Source organism: Nansenia antarctica, assembly GCF_963989245.1.
Source record: "Nansenia antarctica genome assembly, chromosome: 1".
Classification (NCBI taxonomy): domain Eukaryota; kingdom Metazoa; phylum Chordata; class Actinopteri; order Argentiniformes; family Microstomatidae; genus Nansenia; species Nansenia antarctica.
In genome coordinates this window covers 61,002,970-61,025,811 of record NC_137674.1, presented here as the reverse complement: position 1 = coordinate 61,025,811, position 22,842 = coordinate 61,002,970, and the positions used below count along the sequence as shown (strand labels likewise).

Here is a 22,842-nt window from a genome sequence, read left to right as displayed (position 1 = left end):
GCCCACCCTTCAAAATGCACCGGGCAAAAAAAATTACACCTTACCACACACCTTACTTTACCTCATACCATTTTAGGTATTGAAACCATAACATGTTTATGCTAATTTGTTTTTGTCTTTTAATCTACTTTCCAACAATCCTTTTTCTCTTCAGGTCCCTCACGTACACAGATGCCATCACCACATCACACACGTCTCGCATGCATGCTCAGAATGGCCGGAATGATGGTTGTTGTATTTTACAGGATTACAATGAACAAGGTTGTTACGCCAAGGGTCACACACCTCTGACACTCACTTGGGATAGTGATGTAACAGTGAAATATGTTACACTGCCAGCTGTGATCGGGCAGGGCTCCTCAACAAGGTCTCTAGTGTCCCTATGTGTCAGCCATCGCCATATGCTTACCATAGTAAGTGGGATTTTAAGTCACAGTACTTTTGAAAATGTTTCAATGACTCAATGACTTTGAGTTCTCAAGAGGATTTTCCTTTTTAAATCGCAGCTCCCAGTATGGTACTGTCAAGTGTTGGTCTTAGTTTCCAAACAGTTTGTTTACTTTTTTGTTTGTTGGGAATGGAAATAATTTTTTATACATAGTATTCCTTGTCCTTGTCTTTCGGTCTCTTTCCGCTGGCACCCTTCGTGGCGCCACTAGGCGTTTTGTCCTTCACCATGGCTCCGTTGGTCTGTGCCGAGTTGCTGATGTAATTCCGCGTCTCGTCCACCTGGTAGGAGCCTTCATCCCTGTTCCTGTACTTGTACATGGCGTAGAGGAGGATGAGGATGCACAGTGCGGCGGCCGAGACGATACCTACCACCATGCCCGTGGTGCTGCTGGACTCTCTGATCACCTCGGAGGCCCCCGGTGGCACCCGCCGCACGCTGGGCATGGTGGGCAGAGCCACGGGCACCGTGCGCAGCATGGGCGAGGTGATGAGGGGGCCCAGAGGCTTGGTGCCGTCCAGGTCGTACGAGGTGGGAAGGGGCAGCAGGACTATGTCCGGCTGGGGGGGTTTGACCTCACGGTTGTTCAGTTTCCCGGCGGGCAGTTTGGGCGGTGCGTCTGAGGGGACGGACGCCGCCGCGGTACCCCGGAGGTCGGGCAGAGGCGGGGTGGGTGTAGTCCTACCCGCCTCTGAGGCTTTGCTAGGCCTCAAGTCCTTGGCCTCCCACTTGGGTGCGAGAGCTTTGTAGCCACCTTCATAAGCCGACGTGGTCAAGATCTTATCTGTTACCAGGGAGAAGGTGGTGTAAAAATCTTCATCGTCAGTGGGGGGCAGGCTAGAGTCGAAAGCTTCGCCAGAGCCAAACCCCGATATGACCATGCCATCACCACCATCATCATCATCATCATCATCATAATCACCACCATCACCATCATCACAATCATCGCTGCCTCGGTCCGACAAGCAAGGTACCCCCGCCTCTGTGGCCATGGCCAGGGCCTCTTTGGTGGTCTCAATGATGGTGAGGACAGGGCGGAGGGTGGAAGGGAGGGGGATGAAGGGAGAACGGGTAGATACAGGAGGGATGTCTATAGGATCCTCTATAAGTATGGGGATCACTAACTCCCCTCCTGAAAAGGAAAACAGAAAGAAAGACATGTTAGAAGACAGTAATACCTTCTGAACAAGACACACACAAAAAAATTACAAAAACATAAAAAGCAAAGCTGAACATAAAAGGAAATCATAGTTGAACATAAAGAACAGAAAATACTGTACCAGTGCATATTCAATGAAAACAGAACCAAACACAACCAACAACTAAAAGAAAACAAAAGCCATACACATGAAAAACACTGCATCAAAAGGCCTCAAGGGATGTGTAAGGGTGAGCCAAATATCAAACGAACTTCACTACGCTAAAGTTTTCAGGGCCGAGAATATCATTATCAGTGCTGGGTGTGTAGCTGAGGACCAGCAGGGTGCAGAGACTGCAGACATATTGATTCTGTTTGGTCCAGACATATTGATTCTGTTTGGATCTGCATTCATGAACAATATATGGCCTTGAAGAACAAGAAGCCATATGGGTCTGATTAATAACCCAACAAATCAAAGGTCATCATCCTATTAATGATGAATGGGATCAATATTCTAAGATACGTTCGTTATGACAGCGGTGGCTGAGGACAAGCCTTAATCTTCCACAAGGGGTTGATTAAACCTTGACACCCATTAATTACTAATGAATTCTGAATCCTACTGTTCCTAACTGTAAGTATATGGGATAAGACTAACGTTCTTTGGTGACATATTGTGCTATAGGCTGGTAGGTGATGGTGTAATTATGTCAGTTAGCTCATTTGGTCTGATGACGTCAGTAGGCTCCCCAGTAAGCCCTAGCCCCTTGCCTTTTGACTTTTATACAGTCACCACAATGGCACAAAGTCACCATACAGTTCAACAACACCTGAATGTTAGGATGTTTTGTTTTTCTTCTTCATTTTCTTAACTAGGTTTGGAGGTTCATGTGTAGTGTTAGCTATGTTCTATAACGTATAGTATGGAAGTTTGCTATGTGTATCTCACTTTTCTCTCTTAACCCCGCTTACCCTATTTCATACAGTCCTTTTAAGGCTGTTGGTGAGAAGTTATGACAAAAACTATAAAAAAATGAATACAATGTTATGACAAAAACTAAACATTCAGATGTCTGTTGAATCTGCTGAAACCTCTTGCCAAGATGGCTTGTTTGTACACTGCAAAGGCTCACAAACAGGGCACTATAAGGAAATGCAAATCTTAAATAACAGAAACAAATGAAATAAAATGAACAAAGGAAACAAGGAAAGAATTTTAAGTAATGCAAACACAGTTAAGTTAAGATCGTCAAACTTAGAGTTAGAGCAAACATGGTCAACATTCACAAACCAACGGTACAGATAGAGTTATCTAGAAAGGGATTAGTAAGTAAATATAGAAAGGGGTAAAATAAAGTCAGCTTGAGAAATCATAAAAGCCTACGAAAAATCGTTTTCAAAGGAACAAAGCATACCATCAATTTTGTCAACTTACATCAACAAATTGCCCGCATGATTTTGGCAGGAAGAAAAAATTTACAAAAGAAAGTTGTGTAAGAATGCTTTTGGACAAGTTGGGTTAGTTTTCTTTTTAACAATTTTGATTAATGTTGTAATTATGATCTCTTTTTAGACAGGGTGGTACAGGGAGGCAACAACACATACATCCACACATCATGACATGAAAAATAATCTTCACCATTCTGTTCAGGATTTTTTTTTCTTTTGATAGAGTCGTCCTGTTTTATAAAAAGAAAACTGTACATCTATACGCCTTGCTTAGATAGATAAGCTCCTTTTAGCTTCTCCATAAATATCTACAGACTGATTTAATACGTTTTTTTTTTGCTCGACTTTTAAGTTCATTATTTTTGAACGAATGGATGACTGTACATATCTTAACATCTCTACGTAAGGGGGAGAGAGGGAGGGAGTGTGAGGGGGGTGGGGGGACGGGGACGGGGGACGGGGGACAGGACCTATGAACATACTAGGAAGGAAATGAGATAGATGGGGGTGAACGTGTACGTCAGTGGCCATGTCCATGTATAGCCGGCACGAAGCGGTCGGGCAGCATTAGAGCTTTTGGCTGTAAGGAAGGGATGGGGATATACAAACAATGAGCATATACATGCCCATCTACAAAAGAGAACAGCACTCTCAACACTGACAGTTTTACAAACCCTAAGCTGCAACTTATTTGCCATGCACAAATTATTCAATTCATTCATTATTAATCCAAATGTAATTAGAAATTAGCTATCAACAGGAAAATATATCAGTGTAAAAAACAGGTTTGAAACATTTTCACAGATAGTGGTGAGGGCGTATTTTTTAGTTTTCTTCTCTTTTTTCTCAATGAACCGATGAATTTGAATTAGTTAAATGGCCCAGATGTTTTGGAAAGATAATCAGATCTGTGGCATAATGCCAGTCAACAAATTCATGAAGAAAAAAGGAAGGAATATAGTAATTAAGAATAAGTCATCATAACATTATCAATAGTAATTCTAAGCAAATGATCAGATTGTTAAGAGGTTTGTTTTTAGCAATTTCAGAAAATAACATAGATATACACATATATGTATATTTACATATATGTACAAACACAAAAAATAAATCAATAAATTGGCAAGCAAGAAATAAAAGCATTAATAATTTTCTCACACACTATCAAAGATGAACAACCAGAAAGCACACACTGAGGCAAAGACAAAGAGAGGAGGGACAGTTTGTAAGCAAATGTCGCCACCTTCATGAAACTAATAATACTTAATATTATTAGTTATTTCATTATGAAATACATAATCTCTTGTTAGTATTTTAAAACACAGAACAGGCGTGCAGTCTGGGTGTACGTCAGAGAGAGGTATAGGTAACTGGGTTTTCTAGTTGCTATAGTTTTTTTCTACAAGAGGTTAATGCATGCTTTAAGTAAGTTGCATTTAGGGAGAGTAATATACAGTCACAGTACGGCAAGCTAGGGTCAGAAGGGCTGGGATCAAAGGTCATTAAAGGTCACTGCACCAAGGGCTGTAGGATATTATCTCAGACAATAAACCATTCAGCAGCAACCAGCAGCAGAGAATCTCCATTGGTTGATCTAATATAACCAACATTACACAGTTGCTTTCCTCTTTATATAATCATTAATTAATGAATAGTTTACTTTTAATAAATATTTAGATGTTTTTGTTTATGTTATTGCATAACCAACAGCCTTCGCTTGACAGATAAAACACAGTGTTCAGAGGAGTTCCACAAGAGGGCACAAGGCATTGCATTTGTTTATGCCCCTGGTGAATTAAGAGGGGGGGGGGGGGTTGAGAAAATAAGTACATTTGTCTTCAGATGCAAAGTCTTGGTTCCCCCGGCTTCGGGCTCCTTACATACTGTACTGAAACTCTTCTCTACTAGTGCTCCTGGGTGTCCGTGTTCTCTGAAAGACTTGTTTGGGTCGTTGTATATGTTTAGGATGAATGAGACATGAATTAGGCAAATGATCAACTCCCTGCCATATGCCATATGTCTGGCTAGTTTATTGATGTACTTAACAACCTGCAGATATGCTGGCAGAAGGTAATTTTATCTGCTAATGTACGATAATGTTATTCAACAAATCCCCACTCTACTGTGTAAAGTGTGCCTTCCTATTCATCATTCCTGTTACTAATGTGTAGCTATGGTAATGTTTTAATCAGGAATCGTCTACCTGCCCAGTAAGTTATGCAGCCATGCCTCGTGGTAAGTGATTTCAGACCAGGAAGATGTATTTATCTAACCATGTCCTGTATTGTCTTGGCCTTGTTTGCATACCTTCCTCCATTTCTGTCCGACAGCTTTTGGCAATTGTTAGCTCTCTGACTCTCGCTGGATCAACAAAACCTTTGCATCAGGGGGGTGAACTGGCAGTGAGGGGCTCTAGGAAAGCCTGACAGAAGACCTTGACATTTTAGTAAACACTTTAATCCTGTATTAGCTCTCTTACAAGCGCTGCACATTTCACAGTGTTTTATGCCAAGCAAACACTGCACATTCTAATGGGTTTGCTTAACGAGATTGCGTTTGTTTTCGCACTAATGTCAAGACGGTGGAGCTTAGTGTTAAGCCGTCCCCTCACTTCGCAAATAATTCTACACTCCAGTAGACCTGGAGTAGCAATGTAACTGTGTTTTCTCTCTCCTCTCCCTCCCAGGAAGATAAACTCTAGAAGCCTTGAGACTAATAGCGGGACAGCGTTCATTCTCTCCCCATATGGCTTCTGACTTGTCCACAAAGTGCTCCTTTACTAACAATCACATGGAACGCTGCAGACAAAGGAGACCATTTCTTCCCCAAGATGGTGCGGTAAAATGTTGCTACACTACGCAAACCTCTCCTACTCCACTTTTGAAAACTCAGAAACGAAAACCAGGAACGAAACCGGTTTCTACCAACCACCCCATCTCAGCATTCTTCGACGTCCAGACCTTGCAGAGGGGATGTTCAATATCTCAGAGCAGCAGATTCTGTGCCCCCCCCCCCCCCTTCCCCTCTTTCCACTAATCTCTGTGTCCATCCAGTTCAGCGTTTCCTGAGGCTTCTGAATGGAGATGAGTCCCGGGCAGCGTGGTGGCGGGATTTAACGGTGGGATGCCACAAAGGATCGCCAGCGCTCCGGCCTTAACTGCAATGCAGAGTGACTCAAAGGGATTTCAAGCTGCGGATTTTTTAGGTGAGTCGTTTTTTAGCCTGGAAATCCTCATTGTGTCTGAGAGCATTGTGACCAGAGGCCTACTGCAGCACATCCCTCCACCTTTGCCACTGCAGGTAGGGAGCTGATAACGAGGGAGAAAGAGAGAGAGAGCCGAGCTCCCCCATTTTCAGCCCGGCCCAGCAACACAACTCTTAGACCGTCAAAACATTTAAAGAGACCCACCTTGACTTAGTATACCAGTACCAGTATACCAGTACTAGTATACCAGTACCAGTATACCAGTGCCTGCATCGTGGATACAGGCTGAGCTTTCTACCCACCAAACAAATTATCAACCTAGCCATCGTCAGAAAGCTTGACTTTCCATATGTGAGTGAATAAGATAAGTTGTCTGTTGCTGTGTCAGGATATACTGGACAGTCAGGCCAAGAGAGAGGCTCTGACCAGCATGTGAGGAAGCACCAACCTCCTCTGAGAGGGCTTGTACTCTCTCAGGGAGGGGGCCCTTTTTTCTTTGCTTCCTCAGGCTGAGGCTGTCCGTGGCAGACAGGTCTTCATCCGCCATCATGTGGCTGGGTGCACTCCTGCGTATTAAATTGGCATCGTCAGCCCAGCGTGGCGAGTCCCTTGTCCCCGCCATCAGCTGGTCGATTTGTCCAGTGTCCATTAAGCTCACTTCCCTACTCAGTAGACATGTGTCAGCTGAATAACCTTTAAACTGATCTGAGGCCTGTGCCGAAGTGACAGCCAGCCCGATGGGGCCTGACGACAGCCAAGGCCCCGATGCCCGCCTGGAGAAGCACTGATCTGTTCCCATCATACTTCACTTCTACTACACCCCCTCACATCCTGTCCCGACCCTTCATATCAGAGCTACGATGAAGAAATCATCGGCCGGCTATATCGCCCCCCAATCTAACACTGCCTCATGGCTCCTTCTCCATGTCTGGTTTGTGTGCTAAAGACACATATACATTAGGTCATATCTCCATTAGATTTCCCTTCCTATACAGCGGTGGTTAACAGGGTAATGGTTGCATGCAGTTAAATTTGAAGCAATTTATTGAATGCACTTTATCTTTAAAGGCTACATGGCTACAGCTACATGGCTACAGTGAAACTGCTGCTACGAGGAATACTGCTACCTGTCTGTCCGGTGGCTTAAGTGTATTCTTTGAGAATGCTTATAATTAAGCTCATAATGATTCCCAATGACAACTCAAGTACTTATTCCCTAATCAAAATAATTTTGCCATCTTAAGCATTTGTCAATAATTATTAGGCATTGATGATAATGATTAACAGCTTCAGAATGGTTTTTCAATTCATCATATTATCAGTAGTAAGACGGTTCTAGTTGTCAATCACACTTTACATTAAGTTGTCCCTATTCCACTGTAGTAACTCTGTAATTAGTCTATGAACAACATTGTAATAACTTGATGCTACATAGTACTTAAGTGGTTGTTTTTGCTTTGCAACGTAATGGAGCTGAGTAGTTTTAGTTGCTATGGAAACGCCCAAGGATTTGGACGTACTGTGCATAAATGTCCTTGTTCGTCTTCTTGTGGAACTCACTCAGGATCAAAGGGATAGGTCAGGTTTAACAGTTTTAAAACAAAGACAAAACAATCACATAAGACAGACAACAGGTTGGGCAGACACAGACAGAAAACAGACACAGACACAGGCACAAACACAAGACATCACTGAAGCAGAAAGGCGACAGTAACGGAGGTCCGCTACTGTGGCCCTGAACACATAACAGAAACAACTAGCAGGAGTTAGCCTGAGAGCAGAGTTATGGGTGGAGGAGAAGCACACAAAATGGCGCCACTCAAATCCATGCACGAGCAAGGGGGAAGTTCCGAGGTTTTTAGTTAGTCTAGCTACTGTACAGTCAACACATGCCACAAATGCCTTCTACTTGGAGCAACAGGTAGAATAGAAAAACAGATATACTTTGTGGCAATAAAATTCTTTTTATGCCATCTGCATTCAAAAACAGACATGTATATGCAGAAAGGCTGAGAGAAAGAAGTTGGGGTTGGGTTGGGGGAGGGGTGGGGAGAGGGGGGGGGGGTGGGAGGGCTGATGTACGGGGGGTCATTCTTTCACACACAACTTTCTTGAGACAGAATGGGGTTGCCTGCACAAGGCCAAAAAAAGGATGATGGCAAGAAAATATTTTGTTGCCTTTTCATTTCCTATGTTGTAATCAAAAATGGGAATGTTTCAGTATCAAGCCGTATGGCACAAAAAACATAAAGAAGATGAGTTTTTTTTTTTTCAACCACCAAAACTTCATGCGGCACAAGATGAGGCAAAACGGGAAGAGTAGCTTTCTCCTGAAAGATGGACGACGGATGAAGACACCAAAGAAAAAGATAAAAATAACAACGAGTCCAATAACTCAAATCATAAGCAACAGAACACTGAGTCAATAACGCTACAGAGGAGAGATGTCCATATATGCTTCACGTGGGAAATCAAAAAAAGATTAAACAGAAAATCAACCAAAACAAAACATGTCATGCAACTGGTCACACGATTGGAATCAGGGGTTAGAATGAGGATATGAATTTCTGTGTCAACATGGCGAAATGTATGACTGTGTATGACTACATGTATTTTTTCACTATACGAGGGGGGGTACCACTAAATTACTAAAAAGTTACTTGCACTTTTGCTTTTGAGAATACTTGGGATTGACGTTTCAATGATAGAACATTATGTCCACGTTTTACAAGCTGTCAAACATGCCCATTTCATTTAGGTTCATCTGGGGTTAAGAAAGTGTTGGGAATTCATGTTGTGAGATAACAAAGTTATCCCCGTTAGACTTACAGTATAGTCAACATTGCAGAGCTTTGGGGAGAAAATTACTTTTCCTTGACAATAGTAACATACAAAAGATTAAAAGAACACATTTCTAGGAAGAAAAAAAGAAAACCTTGAGTGAAATTACCAATAAATTACCATGCCGCTTCTGTGAGATAAAGCTACAAGGTGAAAAGGCCCTGAGATTAGGAAATGCAAAAATTAATAGCTGATCCTGTACATACAATACCGTATATTCAGAAACCTAATTTAGCAGAGAAATAAATAAATAAATAAATAAAAGAAGAATTGGCTATCTATTATATTCTAACACTGATAACAGAGAATTGTTTCAATTCGACTGGTCTAGAGAATGAAATCTGCCGTCATTGTGGTAAGAAGAGTGGACATATGTTCGGTAATAAGCCGGGGCATATTTAGGCAGATTAGAGGGACATTAATTAGTGTGCTATGATGGCATTTTGAAGGACAGCCCGGCAATTATCAGGCTTTAGCTGAGAGTGACATCCCAAGGGCTTAGGAAGTGGTCCTCCACACACAAAACCAGTGTTAGTGGAGCCTCTACTGAGAGTCTCTACCGATGTATCTGCATATGTCAGGATTACCAACTGGGCAGTGAAGGGACATGATTGACAGCTTGATGATTCATCAACTCGCATTAAAACCAGTCTAAACCCAAGTCTTTGCAAAACAAGTGACATGATGTTTCCATTTCAAAACACACTTCTTTTCAGCACATTGTTATGTATGTGTATTATTTCACTATTTCACACTATTGTTGAGTGACTTGAGAGTATCACTTTGGCCGTGAGTCAAAACGTAACTACTGTATGTGTTCTGAGGGGGGGAAAAACGATGCACACAGAAATTCGAGGATATCTGTTCTCTATTAGAATGTTTCAGGTAAGGCAAGCCTCAGACGAGAGGGACAAACATGAGAAGAGGGAAAACTGGGTAACCATCGCAGTTAGTCTGCTACATATCACAGTATCTATGCTGAAAGCATTGTTGTTTCTCAAAATGTATCCTCTGTCAAAAGACGCACACACACGCAACGCACAGCAAGAAATCAACCATGTACAGGACAGATACATTTTGAAGCATCAGTGCGGCCAAAACATGGAGCTCCATACTAATTTTGTACTTTTTTCGATTTAAAGTTTGCTCTCCTTTGAATGCTGAGAGAACAAAATTAGTATTATCGCAGTACCATGTCAGCAACCAGTGGCCCCATAGCTAAGTGTAACTTATATCAGATATTATATACTTCAAACTATTACTGACTAATATGTGACTATGGAGCATGTGGGTGGGTTATCATGTGACTATGTATGCGGGTACTTAGAGTTATTGAGGATACACTGTAGGTAATAACCTATAAAAAATTACTTTCCACATAGTAAGGATATCCTCTTTCACTTTCATCTAACTCCAAAGCGCTTAGAGCTCTTTAAACTGTACATGTAACTAAAACCCTCGCGCTACAGTTATTTTGTGGTGCTTCTAGGAAGTCTTTTGAAGTTACACTTTAGGCTCCCATGGGACGTGATGCTTAGAGGAGAAGATCCTCAATTGCAAATCAAAGAAAGGAGAAATAGACCAGGTCTGAGCAAGCACAACTTGACACACCCATCCCACCTGTGTGTCCTGAGTCACACTCCTCCAGGTCCTCGTCATCGCTGGAGCACTCCGCCGATGAGACTATGTCATCTGTCGTCTGCCAGAGGGAAAGACACATACACACACACACACCCACGCAGACCCACACACGCCCACGCACACACACAACACACACACACACACACACACACACACACACATACACACATACACACACACACACACACACGACACACACGCACGCCCACGCACGCACGCACACAAAGAGGGAGGGGAGACAGTGAAGAACATGGTGAGAGATCATCAAGTACATTCAGCGTTCTGCTGTAAAACTCACAGTGCCGAACAAGTCAAGGATATCTGCTGCTATACGCACATGATGAGCTTCATCTATCATTGCAAGTCAAACCTATTTCATGGTGTTTATCACCCCCCCCCCACACACACACACAGATAATTGTTTTCCTTTCCTCTCTCCAGCACCTACCATCTCTGGTTATTTACACCCTGCTCCTCCTCCCTGCTCTACAATCAATGGGGCCTCCATGAAGTTACGTGGGCCATTGGAGGATTATCAGCACTCTCCAGTAGCCCCACAATTCTGATTTATGCCCTGGCCTCGCCCCCCTCTGCCGGGCCGACCGGGGAGGACGCCAGGGTCGTATTTCAGCGTGGTGTGCTGACGTGGCGGCAGAGCGGGGCGTTTATTACAGCGGATCACAGGGCGATAAAATAAGTCCTGTCATCGAGCAGGGTTATGACATCAGAGGCTGATTGAGTTTGCAGTGCTGGCCGACGGTGCCGGGCTCTAAATATCATTGAGTTTGACAGACTAATGAAAAGCACCTCCCTCCCTCCACTGTTGCTCAGGAGAAAGCAGACCGGCAGGAAGGCTGGAAACCTGATATGGTGTGGTGCACGCACACACATGCAAACATACACATACACAGACACAGACAGACACACACACACACACACACACACACACAAACATACACATACACATTATGTTTGTATCGTCATGTGAGGACCCCCTCGAAAATGAGAAGATTCTTCTCAAGGGGCTTACCTTAAATAAACAATCTCAATCAAAAACATACACACACTCTCACATACACACACACACACACAAGCATTCCATTTGTTATAAATGTATTCAGAGAGCGAGAGATAGAGACTGTGTGTGATTGTGTGCGCGGGTGTGTGTATGCATTAGTTTATCTATTTGTGTATGCGTGTGTGAAGGCTACTATCTATTGTCCGTGTGTGTGTGTGTGTGTGTGTGTGTGTGTGTGTGTGTGAGAGTAAGTAAGGGAAGAAGGGATTGGAAACTCTCTGAACTGAATTGCTGTAAAATATGGGCCACAGTAAATATGATGCTATTCATTGAAGTCACATTATGCGTGTAAAACCGGTTATTTCTGAAAGCTGTTATTGCTTGTTATTCCGATCGTAAAAGCAGATGCAGAAAGGGACAAAGCTCAGAGAGGAGGAAGGAAAACTACCCGTTATCAAAAGCCACTTTCTCATCACCTTGTTTTCTATTACCGCTAAGTCCCAGCAGATTGTGAAGCCCGTACACATCTGCTGTGGAGATGCATGGTACACCGTGTCCTGTAACCATATCTGATATGGCACGTATGGAACGCCATAGAGGTTTTAGCACATCTGAAATCATACATTGTGTCAAATAAGGCTTAACATAAGACTCAACAAGAGTGCTGTGTACCACTGCATACGTTTTAAATGATCAACTTTGATCATTTGCTAATATTAGAAAAACAATCACGTTGGGGAAGGTGAGGTGACACCTGCCACTTCACACAAGCGTTGCAATTAGTAATAAGAGGAGAAGGCGGGGAAGAGGGTGGAAATCCATCATCAAAATCTGAAGCTGAGGTAGACTGATCTAGCTAGCTAGCTACTAGCTTAATTATTTGGCTGGTTCACATCCATGTTATTTATTAAGTTTAAAAAAAAACATGTTTTAGGGGTAGATCAGCTTTGATATGAGTATATAATTGAAGTTCTATCAGATTCTATCATTCTTATTTGATGTGTTAAATAAGTCTTCATTGATATGTATTATTGAGTCGGGGTAAACCTCTACAGCGTTCCATAGTCTGAAGCCTGTACTGCCTGAGGCTGGGCCTGCCCTGCGGTTTACACCGGGCCAATCATTCTCTCAGTCGAGAGAAAACATTTGCATGTGTGTGTGTATGTGTTGGGGAAGGGGGGTTTGTGTGTTTGTGTGTGTGTGTGTGTGTGTGTGTGTGCGTGTGCATGCGTGCCTGCGGGCGTGTGTCTGTCTCACTAAACTCACTACAGGACGCAGGAAAAGATGGCCCACCACCATGCCACCAGCCGCAAAACAATTGTCACGGTGGGCTACTAATCCGCAATGCAATGACAGGGCTAGCATGGCTCCCAGCCCAGAGGACACCACTGACACAGACATCCCTCTCTCACGTGGAGTTTCTAATCTCTCGACCGCACACGGAGGCCAGGACACAGCACTCACTGAACTGAACACTGCAGCAACTCAAAGGCTCTTCAGCGGGGATTGAGGTTTAACAAATCGAAGGGATACTTAGATATGAATTGACTTGATTTCCCCAAGCTTATAAAGACATAATCATAGAGATAGACACTGATGTAGATATAGGTCTATATGTCCCATTGGGTCTATTGTACTGTACATATTTGGTGACTGTCCAACTAATGTACAGTAAAAGATTGAAGGGGCTATTTATGTATGGATTTCCACTGTGGTGGCTCAACTCTTGAATCAGATTAGAATTCATGAACCACCCACAACGGCTTAGACTGAGGCCACTCTCACAACTCCAAGCTTTGTTTTCCGCCTTTGGTCTAATGCCAAAGCCAATGAACTGACACATGCAGTTTACAGCATCTCTCAGCCGGTTGGAAATGTCAGTAACATATGGTGTTAAGTGTACGGTAAAGAAGGAAATGGCTGGTGTGGAAATGCAAAGGCAAAAGAATTGCATATGTGCATTGAAGGAAATCTAGCAATCTAGTTTCCTAACAGTACAGTATAGAATAATGATGTGCATGGCCAGCAGGACCACAAAAACTGATTTCACAGCTGGAGAAATCCAATTCTCAGAATAAATCTCCAAAACAGAGAGTGGGATATATTTTGGCAGCAAAGTGATTTCTTTTTAGTGCAATTATTCCCAAGGAACTGTCATCTTAATTTTCAGAGCCAAAATGTGGAGTGTGTGTGTCTGTGCCTGTGTGTGTATGTGTGTATGTATGTGTGTGTGTGTGTGTGTGTGTGTGTGTGTGTGTGTGTGTGTGTGTGCGCGCGCATCGATGTAGACGGGTGCAAAGCACTTGGAAATCAGGTCTTCCACTATCTACACTGAGAGGAAGAAAGGACGTTATACAATCCTTAATTCCTAAAACAACTAAACAGCAAAATCAATACCCAGACCTCATTAAAACAGCCTTTACCTTTGACCACTTCAGCACATGTTCTAAAAGGCTCATGCTGCGATCAATAAAGATAGACAGCTTCCTCTGCAGATAGACTTCAAAATATACAGCCTGGCTTCTCCTGCTGATGGCAGCGCTACAAAATGGAGGACTTGAGAGATGCTCCTCCCGTCTGTACAGAAGTAGTCATTTAATCAGGCCTGCCAGAATACTGTGAATCATTAAGCTGCTAGCACACTGCTGGGACCATTATCAAACAAAGCCTGAAATGATCACGACAACTGGAGATATCTTGCTAAAGTGGCAATCTGGATTGACCCCCAGAAAAAAAGCATTGTTTAGCATTTGAGCATTGTTTAGGATAAAGTATGTGTGTGTGTGTGTGTATGGCGTGTTGAAAGATGAAGCTATTTTGGGAATGAAAGCCAGACCTTCAAAGGAATACAAGTGTTTTCAGACAACCTGCGTGCACCTGGGTCCAATAGAAGTGACTGTATCCAGACAGAATCAAATAGTCAATAGCCCTTTTGAAAAAGACACCCACAACCAAAGGCCACTACCTTTATAGACTCAATCATAACAGTAACATACAGCACTGGTGCCTTTATCATAACTGGTCGTCCCAAACGGACATTCGCGGTCGGAATGTGACTCTGATAAAACAACTCTTCCGCTGTGAAACCCATACCCTCCTCCACCTTGCCTGACTTTTCCTAAATGTTTGTTTTAACTTACTACTGTAGTGTTGTTACCATTTCAAAATAACACAGAAAAAAAACACATTTTCATGACTACCACAGCTTTTTTGATAACCAGTATCTTCAAGTCATGTCCTGAGCCGTGATTAACACCTGCTCCCCTCACCTGCTCCCCTCACCGTAGCTTTTACCCTCATCATGGGGAATTAAAACTGACCCAACAGTTATGAATGGCTTACCCATTTCAACCATAATGGGTTGCACACATAGACAGAAAGACAATAACAGTTATTTGCATGATCAATGCACGATTACATGTGAATTACAAGCCTCTGAAGAATCATCAACATAACTCATAGACAAACTGGACATAAAGCTTGCTTTATTGCCATGCTATAATTGTTGGAGAAGTTGTATTTTGCCATTGATCTGCTCAGAGCAGTGTGTCAAAATGCTGTTTTTCTCTCAGTCTATTTAGACCTTGTTTTCAAGGAACATCCTATGATAGCTCGTCGCATGTGTGTACGCAGGCATACAGTATGGGTCTGCCTAAAGGCCAGTGATGTTGATAACAACACCGAAAGTGGGCAGTCATTACATTACAATACAGTAATCTTGTGGATAATGGAAGAGACTAGCAATTTTCTCTCGTGTATGTGTGTGTGTCTGGCAGGCTTATGAAATGTACCTTACAGTTATGAAAGTGTCCAGATTTATCTTTGGCCTTTACTGACGCATTTGCGTAAAGCTGTAGATGTTTTCTTAGTTTTCAATATTATTATTAGTATATATTGAAAAGTATTTTTGTTTGTGTATGTGTGTATATTTACTATGAAAGAAACACGCTTTGGCGACATGAATTGAATTGAGAGAGTGAGAGTGAGAGAGAGAGTGAGAGTGAGACAGAGAGCGAGAGAGAGAGAGAGAGAGAGAGAGAGAGAGAGAGAGAGAGAGAGAGAGAGAGAGAGAGAGAGAGAGAGAGTGAGAGAGAGAGAGGGGGGACTGGGTGAGGAAGAAAACAAAAAGGTGTAAAAACACATGTTGAAGTACACACACAAATAATCCCGATCCTAAATAAACATCGCAGGGGGAGAAGAATAACAGGCCGTTGCAGCGTAGATGAATCTACAGACGGTGCCTTTAATGTGATCAGTCAGATAAAACCCCAGGCTGGAGGGAAACTAGAGAAAGACACTTTCTAACACTTCCATTTCCCCTTGAGTCAGCCAAAGCAACACATACAACAATAGCCCTGGGTTATACATGAGTTATCAGGACAAACAGTATGATTCTGTATCGAGTCCTGGTGAGAGTAGTGGAACTGCCCTCTCATATATACAGGGTGACATATGACAAGGCAGGGCTTATTACATATTACGACTACTGTACTCTCTTATTTTAACAAATGCCCTTTTATTTGTTTCGCCTGGGGAGGGAGAGGATAACTGAAAAAGGAAGGGGATAAACCCTTTGAGAGAAGACAACACCGTATATCTCTACGACAACCCCATATCATCTCCACCATCAAAACCCAATTTGCTTTATTTACAATCCCACAGAGCCCCGTGGCAAAATATTCTTTTTTTTTTTCTTTTTCTTTTTTTTTTGCGAAATAAAACAAAACAAAACAACGGAGGGTATTAAGAATCAATCGGTTTTTCAAGGTCTCTTTTACACACTGAGCTTGGCCGTGGATATCCTATATGGCTGGTGTCAGAGACCGCAGGCACCACACGGAGAGAGGGAAGGGCAGAGGTAAGACGCAGCATCAGAAGCATGGCTCCTGATCCCTGGGGGGCGTACAATGATAACCTTGAGCCCCTCTCTGTGGGTTTACACAGGATATCTTTCCATATATATGAGTTATAAATATATACTGTGTGATTTTTTTTAAAGAACTAGGTATGGCCATCATGACAATGACTTGGAAAACGTTCGGAAATCTGGAGCGTGGCTTTTTCTCCCCCACCCCATGCACCCCCCCCCCCCCCACCCCCACCCCTCTATCTCCGCTATCATTTCACCCTCCCCTTCGTACCCCAGACCAGATAGTCATCTCCTTACTGAAAGCTTCCATTTCGATTGGGCCCTGCCTGATGTGCGTTATCATGTCCGATCTTGGCTTTGACAGGATGACAAGGGAGATGCTTGTATTACAAGGGAAATCAATGGTGTTCAGCCATATCCCTATCAATAGTCTGCCACAACTCTTTTCACTCACTCTCTCTCCCCTCTGGAGAAAGATAGATAGATGAGCTGCTTTATGAGGAATAAAGGAGGGGAGATGGGGTTAGTGTGTTTGTGAGTGTGTTTGTGTGCGTACCTTTGTGTGTGTGTGCAGTACCTATACCTACCTGTATATGCGCTACTAACAGCTAAAAAATAAGTCCTATTCTTAGGTGTGAACCTGGCTATGTATCTGAGAGCTCCAGTGCGATGATCCTAGATTGGTTTATAATTATATGTGTGTGTTTCGTTAGCATCCACCACATGTACAAATCAGATACAGCTGGAATATTATAACAAGCCACAAGACCTGGTTATGAAAACCGTAGAGCTGGGACATTTCTGATGTTTATTTTAGTCATCTAGTGGATTTTCATCTAGTGGATTTATTACAACTAAATGGATTCTAAGATCAGCTCTTGAGGTCGAACCGATGCGATAAGTGATTTCTTAGATCAAATATTTCAAAACGAGCACCCTTGGTGAGCTTCTCAGAGGCCTCTTGAAGTCAGCATTATTATTTCCTCTGAGGTCATAATTGCAATGAAGGGATGGAAGAAAGAAAAAAAAAGAGAAAAAAGAAAAGTACATTTATTTTTTTACATCGTCGCCCTCACATTGCAGTTTCAGTGGAATAGGTTGTTTGGAGTATTTCTTTCCTGGACTTGCTTTTAGTACACAGAGCAGGGTTGCTGGCTCACAGCAAACTCTAATTGCCCTGAGGCCATAGGCAGCCTGTTTCAAACAGGGCCATTTATCTTCCTGTGGAAAAGGAAATAGTCTTTGGCCTTGATCCTTAATCACTCCCCTGCCGCAGTGTACAAGGTCATCAGGGAGGCTGTGACAAACAGTCACACAGAGAGGGAAGGAGCGCAGGAGAGGTGAGAAGAGGAGAGGAGAGGTGAGATGAGGAGGAGAGGTGAAAAGAGGAGAGGAGAGGAGGAGAGGTGAGGTGAGGAAGAGAGGTGAAACGAGGAGAGGAGAGGGGAGGAGAGGACAGGAGAGGTGAGGAGAGAAGAGGAGAGGAGAGGAGAGGAGAGGAGAGGAGAGGAGAGGAGAGGAGAGGAGAGGAGAGGAGAGGAGAGGAGAGGAGCCAGTGCTAAATATAGAGTGCCATACGTGTGTTAAAGGCCAATCCCATTTCCCTTTTCTACCCCTACGGCTCATTTTGGAGTGCCACTCCCTTTGGAGCCAAGGCCTACGAACAGAGCCACAAGGCGTAGTGGTTGAACATCTTTCCCTATGAAATGAGACGACCCTTCACAACCCTGATACGTCATCAGTAGTATCATAGAAAAGCATCGACGCTCGCGATTCAGTCACAGCTTAAGTTTCATCCTATCAATCGATCAAACAAGTCATCAAATAAAAAAGAACAATGCTTCATTATCAGGCCAGTTCATGACAGAATAGCGGTGCTCTGTAGGCTAGCAACCTGTGCTCCTACCCTGCCAGTCTGCACTGATATTAGAGGAGCGGTAACAAGTGAAACAACTAAGCGGCTGAACGTTAGTTACATTTCGGGCATCATATGCCATCAAAGGAGGGAAATGCAACATGGAAATATGCCAAAATGCGGGACTATCATGCCCAAATCAGCCTTAAAACATGTAACGTTAGATAGATAACGTTAGACACGGAGCACATTTATTTTTATGGTGTTCTGAAATGTGACAGGAACGCTGGAGAAACAGCCATTGTCCATGGCATTTGGCTATTGGCATTTGGCTATTGAACACATCAATAATATTACAACTGCTCGGATTAGGTTGTTTTGGTTTAAGTGCTTAAAGCCCAATGCACACGGCGTGCGATTTTGTCGCAGGACAACATTCGATTCTCCATTCACACCCACTCACTTCTGTGGTCTGAATGGAGAATCGAATGTTGCCGTGCGAAAAAATCGCATGCCGTGTGCATTGGGCTTAAGTGTTTTGGTTTAATAAGTGCCATCAGCTATAGCATCATATGCCATCAAAGGGGGGAAATGTGACATGGAAATATGTAAAAATACGGGACTATAATGCACAATTCAGCCTTAAAACATGTAACATGTGTGCCACATTCGATCGGAACGGCGGCACACAGAGCACATCGTCATAATAGTGAATTTGTTGTTATGCTTGTTATAAAGAAAATATCTAATACATTGAAATGACATTAAACTAAGATAATACGATGGTTATCATCATTTTTCTAATCTTTATTAACAGAGAAAAAGTAATTTTTGGTTGTCTTCCGTATTACCTAGAGCGATATCAGAAATCAAAAATCTCCAATCGGAAGCGTATGAAGCCCTACCCCTTAGCCCTACCCCTGCATGAAAACAAGAATTGGGACAATTCTGAGAAGGGGCTTCTTGTTACCTTGTGGTTTCCTGTTCAAAGGGAGAAGTGATGGCTTGGGAGGGAGGGTGGGGGGGGGGGGGTGCTTGAATGGTGGGGGCTAGTGGGCCCTGGACGTGGCTGATGTGGACAGAAGATGAGAAGATGAGCGCAAGAAAGGATGGAAGGATAAAAGAACAGCAGGATAGAAGGATGGGAGGAGGGGATAATTGGAGGACAGGAGGATGGAAGGAAGGGAAGCATAGCCACACAGTAGGACAGTAGAGGAAAGGGTAGTACAGGCTCGCCCAGGGAGAGCTATGCTGCTGTACAGGAGATGAGAGGATGAGAGAAAGAGAGGACGGAGGGATAGGACAGAAGGAAAGGGAGGAAGGGAGCATTGCCTGACAGTAGGACAGTAGGGTAAAGGGCTGGCAGGTACAGGCCTGCCCAGGGAGAAGAGTTGGCTGACACTGTGACTGTACAAGGGAGGATGGGGGGGGGGGAGGAGAGGAGAGGAGGGCAGGAGGATGAGCAGACAGGAGGAAGGGAGGAGGGGAACAGTGCCTGACAGTAGGACAGTAGGGTAAAGGGCTGGCTGGTCCCGGCTCGACCAGGGAGAGAAGTTGGCGGGCTATGCTAAGCATCTGTTAGCTGTCATACCCAGGTCAAGGCTAATGACTCTGGAACAGGTTCAAAGAAGCGGCCTGGGGTACATGATGAATACAATGCTTCAAGAGCGTTTTACTAAAAATAAATTGTTTATAGCTTATAGCTATAATAATAGAAAGCCGACAGTATAATGCTTTTTGAGCACACACTATTCCTATGTTAGTACGTAAATGCAGAGGTTAGATAGGGTAGGTTGTTGGATTTGCTTCTGCAATTGGGTCGGAGCTACATATCATATATGATATGATATTCATATATCTGACTCGAATTCAAAGGGATTTGATAATTCACTTATTTCTTGGATTGAATTCGAATGCTTACAAGACTTCTGCAGAGAAAGTTATTACGACTCCAAGGCTGGGATGCAAAATCGATGTTACGTAACAGCTAAGCTGAAATCTTTACTCCTCTGAAATTAACAAGAGTCCCCTTTGAGTTCAATTCCTAATGAGCAGAATTCAAATCACGCATTCGATTAAGTCTCTCTTTAAAAAGATGAAAGTCGAAACATTTTCACTGAACGGATGAAGAAATTGCAGTCGATATCCAAGGCCCCAGCCAGTACACACTCTTCCCTTTCATTGGCTCATTGATATTGCATGCAACAGGAGGCTATCGTGTGGTGTAGCTTAACTCTCTATGGACAACCATGGGAATCATTACCAAGCCCCCCATCACAACCAGCCTACAAACAGCTGTGCTTAGCCATAAAGTACTTAACAATACAAGACATTTTATTACGATATCAAAGGGAAACGGCTCTGTATTTACATACAGCATATTTACCCAGTGACACACACTCACACATACGCATGCACGCGCGCACACAATCGGCTATAAGGGGAGGGGGGGGGTTTCTCTCATGGTGTGAATATATTCTACCGACCTGCAGGAGATTCATTACTCCTATTAGGGCCCTACATCAACGCCACAGCGAGCGGTGTGCTAACTCTACCTCTCCCTGTCAACCTCTGATTTACCTCAACATAGACACAGGCAGGTAGGTCCTCCGGTGCAAAGAGAGAAGGCGGAAACAGCAGCTACACAATAAAAAAAAGAGGCTTTGACGCCATAATATCGCTTTCCAATACATGTTATTGTCCTAGAGTCTCTATCAGTCGCACAGAGGATTTGACAGATTTCTTTTCTATTTGGTTGTTTTAGTTCCTGTTTGCTTTTGGGTCCCGACCTCAGACGTCTAACCGCACAGTAAAACACCTCAGACACAGGGGATGGAGTCTGGCCCGCCCACTGGGCTTCCTATAGTGTCCTATAGGGTCAGCCCAGACAAACAGTGTGCGTAATTGATGTGTGGGTGTGTGTTGTGCCGTCCCGTGGTGTGAGAACATCCCACTGTGATGGCTGACAGGGACAGGGACATCGTGCCACTGTGAGGCATGGCTGGACACAACTATTAAACACCACCCCTGTGGTTGAATCCCTGGAGCTGACTGACTGGCTCTCTCTTTCTTTCTCTTTCACACACACACACACACACACACACACACTTTCTCTCTCTCACACACACACACACACACACACACACACACACACACACACACACACACACACATACACTCCACAACAACTTTAGCTTTATCCGTCTACCTATGCCATCTAATTGGGACCACCATCCCTCACCATGCCCCCTCATCCATCCAAAACGCGGCGTGGCGACAGGGAGAGAGGCGGCGAAAGGTAAAGCTGTCTGGCTGTTTGACCTTTACACAATTACCAGCAGCTCCCTGGGCCCCAGGCTCTGTGTGGGAGGTTGATCACAGATCCTGCCTGAACACAATGGCGAAAAGAGGCTTTATGTGTGGAAGCCACTGCTTCAAACGACGCTAACCCCCTCCAGCTAGAGATTAAGACACTATGATGATTATGTATTACACAGACTCTAGAGAGAAAGTGTGAGCAGATCCAAATACATTTTGTTCTAAATGTGTAATGATGCGTAACTAATATGTATTAACATATAACTGATATGTAATAACAGCATATTCAACATTCAACTTTGTCTGATTCATGAAAAGCTTACAAATAAACAAAGGAGCCTCCCGATAAGTGATTTTATGCATTTCAACAGAAAATGTGAAGACAATTATTTTGCAGAACAATATCTTCCCCTCTCCATTCCCCCCCACCCCCTCTGCGTACAACGCTAACCCAGTTGAAGATGATGGACGAGGGCAATTTCAATAAGACAGCAACTACGTAAATCCTTTTCAAACTCCCTCCCTCCGCGGCCCTCTCCCTACGGTAGGCTAGATCGCAGCCTACAATCGTAATTACTCCCAAACTGCTTCAGTGCGTTCCAGTTAATTGAGAAAGAGACACGAACCTCCCTTGATAGAGTATGTAGCTTAAAAGGAGGATTCCCAGGCCATCCCCATACAACCAGGATCTAAATATTCATATCCCATGCTGTGTATACATATCATTCGTACCGGAAGGGAAAAGACAACTATCTATATCGAGACAGCATTATCCCCATATCTTTATCTAGGATTAACACTTCGGGTGAATGTGTGGCAACACAGTGACTCACAATCCCCTCTAGCAAAAAAAAAAAAAAAAAGTGGTAGAAATCGTTAGAATTAGTCATCTGGGAGAGAGAGAGAGAGAGAGAGAGAGAGAGAGAGAGAGAGAGAGAGAGAGAGAGAGAGAGAGAGAGAGAGAGAGAGAGAGAGAGAGAGAGAGAGAGAGGAAAGAGAATCCATCTCCCTGTGGGGCTATCATTAATTTAGCGTGAGATTGGTTCTCTCTACCCC

The 22,842-nt window shown here is 43.5% G+C and overlaps 1 protein-coding gene across 1 annotated transcript in view; it reads right to left on the bottom strand.

The window, feature by feature from the left end:
• Window positions 1–591: 591 nt before the first annotated feature.
• Window positions 592–22,842, bottom strand: part of nrxn3b (neurexin 3b) — a gene marked incomplete at both ends in the record, with an annotated part of 231,970 nt that continues 209,719 nt past the window's right edge. The window contains 2 exons of the mRNA XM_080550520.1: window positions 592–1,580; window positions 10,705–10,783. Of these exons, the coding sequence (XP_080406646.1) occupies window positions 592–1,580; window positions 10,705–10,783 (1,068 nt within the window). The remainder of the gene's footprint in view (window positions 1,581–10,704; window positions 10,784–22,842) is intronic.